Source organism: Etheostoma spectabile, chromosome 19 (genome assembly GCF_008692095.1).
Source record: "Etheostoma spectabile isolate EspeVRDwgs_2016 chromosome 19, UIUC_Espe_1.0, whole genome shotgun sequence".
Lineage (NCBI taxonomy): Eukaryota > Metazoa > Chordata > Actinopteri > Perciformes > Percidae > Etheostoma > Etheostoma spectabile.
In genome coordinates this window covers 11,232,431-11,237,624 of record NC_045751.1, presented here as the reverse complement: position 1 = coordinate 11,237,624, position 5,194 = coordinate 11,232,431, and the positions used below count along the sequence as shown (strand labels likewise).

Below are 5,194 nucleotides of genomic sequence, written 5' to 3'. Positions count from 1 at the left end.
GTTAAATTCCCATAGAGGCAGGCAGATCTTTATTATTAAAGGCCAGTTATTTCATGGAAAACATTTTTTGTTCTTGTGTTTTGTTTGTGTGAGCTCAAATAGGTAAATGACAAAATAAACTGGCAAATGAATCAAATATGAAAGTCCCAGTTATTTTCCGCTCTAAATAAGTGAGTTTTTTAACTGCTTCTGGTCCTGTCTCCTTCAGGTTTGTCAGGACCTCCAGGACCTCCGGGACTTTCAGCTATCGGTGGTACCGGTCCACCCGGCCCCCCAGGCTTCCCCGGAGAGAGAGGTCAGAAGGGGGACCTTGGCCCACCAGGCCTGTCTTTGCCAGGTTCCCCAGGGCGTCCAGGGTCTCCTGGTGGCCAGGGTCAACCGGGGCCCCCCGGGGCTCCTGGCTTTTCCACACCAGGGCAAATCTGCATTCCAGGCGAGCCCGGGCGTCCCGGGGTGCAGGGAGAGACGGGTTATCCAGGGGAGACGGGCCAGAAAGGTGAGAGAACACAGAGATGCTGGTGTTCATCCAAAACACTGTGAGCAAGATATGATGGCTCAATAGAAAGTATGGGTGCTTCACATCTGTAGGTCAGTTTATTTGGTCCAGTCAAGAGTCGCAAGTCACATGACATTCACATCATTTAAACCTATTTCCTAAACTCCTATGCAATTGGTCAGAACAATAGCTTTAATGCGTTAATTTGACATTGATGAACGTCTGTTACATTCAAGCCGTTGCCAAATGAGTTGCTACAAAGGTAATTAAGACTAAAGACTAAGACTAATTAAGCTCCACACAACTCTCTCTGGATTTCTCAGTACGACTATGTTCAGATAAGATTGTGCCGTCCGGAGTTTCCCTCTCACGTAATGCGCCCTGTCTCTATTGACGATGCAACTCCCTTCTGTGGTGGCGTGTTTTCGTCCGCCACTAACTATAGTCAAAAGATGGCTTATTATACAGTTGTAGAAGTTTGGTTTAATAGCTATTGCTTACCATCCACTAGACAACTCTGAAAAGGTCTGACACCATTTCACATTTAAAGACAATCGGTCTTTATGTCACTGAGTTTTTATTCTCAGACTGGAAGATTTATTTAGTCCTTCAACCTCACAACAATATCCAACACGCTTGATTTTGTCGGAACGTCAAGGTGAGGTGAAGACTGACTTAAGACAGCTCGGACTGAGTTTTATGACTACCTTACACCAACCGATTGAGACGGCGGGAGAGCAAGACTCTCATGATTTCATTCCGATATTGGAAAGTTGCTTGAAAAGTCGTTTGGTGTTCGACATAAGATGTCATAAGATAATAATACAATATCAAGAAGTGGATTCCAGGGTTTTCCCTTTAACGTTATAGCATTTAGGTGCAGCACCCAAGCCGTTTTGGGCAGCACCTGAGACAATTGTAGTTCACCCAGCTGTCTTTGAGCTTTCTGAGTGTTATTTATTTATTATCTGATTTAGCTTATCCAACATTTTAGACACAAATATGGTGATAATAATGGCCCAAAAGGATGTTAACTTTTTTATTATTATTGAAAAACCTATTTTATTTAAGAATAACCACCACTGCAGGGCATAGCAGGGCCCTGCAGGGCATAGAAGTATGTAGCAGGGCGTAGCAGGACATGGCAGGACACTGCAGGGCATAGCAGGATGTAGCAGGGCACTGCTGGACGTAGCAGGACGTAGCAGGGCATAGAAGGGTATAGCAAGATGTAGTAGGGCACTGCAGGGCATAGAAGGGTGTATCAGGGCACTGCAGGGCATAGAAGGGCGTAGCAGGGCATAGAAGGGTATAGCAGGGCACTGCAGGGCATTACAAGGCATAGCAGGGCGTAGAAGGGCTTAGCAGGGCATAGCAGGGCGTAGAAGGGCTTAGCAGAGCACTACAGGGCATAGAAGGGCATAGAAGGGCGATGCAGGGGACTACAGGGCATAGCACGGCGTAGACGGGCACCGCGCAAGAAAACATGGACCCCGAGTCAGTGATCTGTTGTTGTTTCAGGTGAGAAAGGCGACACCTGTGTGAACTGCTTTGGCAGCACCAGCGGCATCCCAGGACCCCCAGGACCTCCCGGACAGCCCGGATTCCCTGGTAACACCTTCCTACTTACAGTAACATATTGCCCATCAGTCAGCTTTTGGTAGACATCTTTGGGAGGGCGTTGGTTTTATGAAAGAGCTGCCAAGTTCCTACGCACTGTAGCGGTCTTTAATCATTTCTCACGTTAAGCAGTGTAAATCGTATCTATTATATCATCGTTATAGCTGTATTTGTAATTCCTTCCCTCTCCTCCGTCAGGAACCCCTGGCTCCCCGGGTATCAAAGGAGACAGAGGATTTTCAGGAACACCTGGTGCCGTTGGACCGCCTGTTAGTACTTTTTACTTTTCCTAAAATGGCACATATCATTCTCATCACAGTTATTGGGGGATCTGGGGAATGAAAATACTACTCTAAAGATATTCTTTGAGCTTTAAATTTGAGCTTCAAAATTAAATTTCAACATTTAGCTCTGGAAAACTGGACTGCTGTCAGTAGCAAGAAAATTTAAAAATAATCGGGGCTGCCGACACCGTGTTATCCTCCTGCTAGCGTTAGCCCCCAACAGGCTCAAACAGGGCACGTTTTAAACGTGTTTTTAGCCTCTTAAGATGGTCAAAATGTCGTTTAAAGTGCCTACCCATGTGCAGTGATTTCTTTCGAGGGAACAGAGAGAGTCTGACTGCAGTAGATGTGACAGAAAGGCATAAAAGTTATGTTAATCCATACCTTTATTTATTTCCTGTTTTCCGGTGGAGTCCACACGAGTCAATTGTCGAACTCATGCAATCCAAGATTCCAAATTGTATTTTTTCCACAAAAAAAACGATTTGCCGTTGTTAGGTCCTTAGTAATGGATATGTAGAAACAGGCTATAACCTGACACCACAGTGGAGGCTGGAGAGCAGAGCAGAGCGGTGGCTTCAGTAACCCACTGTCGCTTAGCTACCTATGCGCATGCGCGATAGCTCTTGAACTCTTGAACTGCAGCTCTCCTGGCTCCACTGTGGTAAAACCAAACCAAAGTCGCGAGTTGAGTTGTTCCCATCCAGTGGAAGCATTAAATGCCTGGCTTTGAGTCTGAGTTTGATTGAACTCCTATGGTGAATAACAAAAATCTAAATCTACCAACTACATTGTCTTCTTTGCTGTCTGTCCTTTCCTCTCCAGGGTCGCCCTGGTCCTCAAGGTTCTCCAGGGTTCCCCGGAGGAAAGGGAGACCCAGGCGATGTCATTACAGTCAACGGCTTGCGGGGAGAGAAAGGGGACACTGGATTCCCGGGATCCCCAGGGCTCCCCGGTCTGGACGGTCGGCCCGGTCGCGATGGACAGCAAGGATCTCCGGGACCCAAAGGAGCTCCTGTAGGTGGCCCTCGCTCTGTCATTTAAATCCATCCATCTGTCCACTGCCCACTTCATAACTTAAAATGTCCTCGACAGGGCTCTCTGCTGGTGAAAGGAGAACGAGGCAGCCCTGGTGAGCCAGGTCTTTCAGGTATTCCAGGAGACAGGGGTCCTCCAGGGAGCCCTGGCTACGGACCTCCAGGACCTAACGGAGAGAAAGGTAGCCAGGGCGTCTCGGGAAGACCTGGAGGTCCGGGTGCACCCGGTAAGAAGACAATTTCTTTACTGATTTTTTTGCACTCACAGGTAGTACATTACAACTTTGTAACCAGTCCCAACCCACAACCCTTGACCAAAATCAGAGTATTTGTCCTTCTTCAACCTGCGGTAAAGCTGAATAAAAACCAAACCAATAGTACAGTGGTGAAATATTACTCTTGTTATATTAAGTGCCAGGTAACATGTTTGTAACATCAAAATGGTGCCATAGGGAGCTTCGCTTATAGAGGTGAGGCTTACCCCCATGGTTGTTTTGTGTACAGTAACCATAGCAATGCACAGAGCAGGCCTTAACAAGCAAGAGGCCGTAAACTGTCAAAAAAGGCAGTAAAAACCCTGATTGAGACGCAGATGCCAAATTCGCTGCATAGGCCTACATTTAGGCCTTTATTATATAGTACATCTGAAGATGTGACAGGGGAGAGAGAAGGAGAATGACATGCAGCAAAGGTGACAAGGACTGAACCTTTGTTCATGGGGCGCACCCTCCACCAGGTGAGCTACCCAGGCACCGCAATACCAAAATATCTTAATCTGAAAGTGCTTAATTTGGAAAAAAAGGCTTTATTCTTAATATCCAAACAGAATATACTGTTTATATGACATGTAACAAATGCAGTATATCGTATATTCAGATTCATAGTGGAATATTGGTGTGTATGTAAACGTGCTCTGTATTACTGTCCAGTAGTCTTTGTCTTTCCCGTCTCTCTCTCTCCTGATGACATACATAGAGATCCTTTAAACCGGTGTTTTCTCCCCTGCAGGTGCTAAAGGAGAACCGGGCCTGACGGTGGCTGACAAAGGCTTACCAGGACCCAGAGGACCGGAGGGCGAGCCCGGACTGCCTGGCTCACCAGGTACACAGTTATTATTTTACAGTAAAGGATTGTTTTCTTTTTTGCCCTGCAGCGTTGACTCCAGGAAACTAAGGTGACAACGTTTCTGTTGTCTGATTGGTTGGCAGGTAGCCCGGGTCAGCCCGGACAGACTGGTTTCCCTGGGTCACCAGGATCGAAGGGTGACCCTGGACTCCCAGGCATCGGACTCCCAGGACCCCCCGGAGCTAAAGGTAAAAACACCAATGAACCCTTCCGCTCATCCTTCTTCCTCCTTGTCTTCATTTTTCAGCTTCCTGTTGCTTTTTCCTCCTCGTCCCTGCGCCCCCTCCTTCACCTTCACATCCTCCTCTCAATACGTCTCACGCCTTCTTCTACTCCTGCTATTGTCCGCTCACAAATCCTCTGTTCATCCCCAACTTTTTTGTCCTCCTCCGCCCTCACTCCCTCTCCATTTTCTCCTCCAGGATTCCCAGGTATCCCTGGCCAGCCAGGAGCTCCAGCAGCACCGGGCAGACCAGGAGTAGACGGACTCCCTGGCCAGCCTGGATTTCCTGGACCCAAGGTAGATAGATAAATAAATGGATGGATAAGGTGCTTTATTGATACTAATGGGAAATTCACACATAGATAGATAGATAGATAGATAGATAGATAGATAGATAGATAGATAGATA

General features: G+C 47.1%; 1 protein-coding gene across 3 annotated transcripts in view; it reads left to right on the top strand.

Moving 5' to 3' along the window:
• col4a5 (collagen, type IV, alpha 5 (Alport syndrome)) overlaps positions 1–5,194 on the top strand; it is an 82,680-nt gene that overhangs the window by 43,307 nt on the left and 34,179 nt on the right. For all 3 annotated transcript variants that reach the window (XM_032499377.1, XM_032499378.1, XM_032499379.1), the window contains exons 20-27: positions 209–496; positions 2,018–2,107; positions 2,315–2,385; positions 3,226–3,417; positions 3,496–3,664; positions 4,446–4,538; positions 4,646–4,750; positions 4,985–5,082. In XM_032499377.1, the coding sequence (XP_032355268.1) occupies positions 209–496; positions 2,018–2,107; positions 2,315–2,385; positions 3,226–3,417; positions 3,496–3,664; positions 4,446–4,538; positions 4,646–4,750; positions 4,985–5,082 (1,106 nt within the window). The remainder of the gene's footprint in view (positions 1–208; positions 497–2,017; positions 2,108–2,314; positions 2,386–3,225; positions 3,418–3,495; positions 3,665–4,445; positions 4,539–4,645; positions 4,751–4,984; positions 5,083–5,194) is intronic.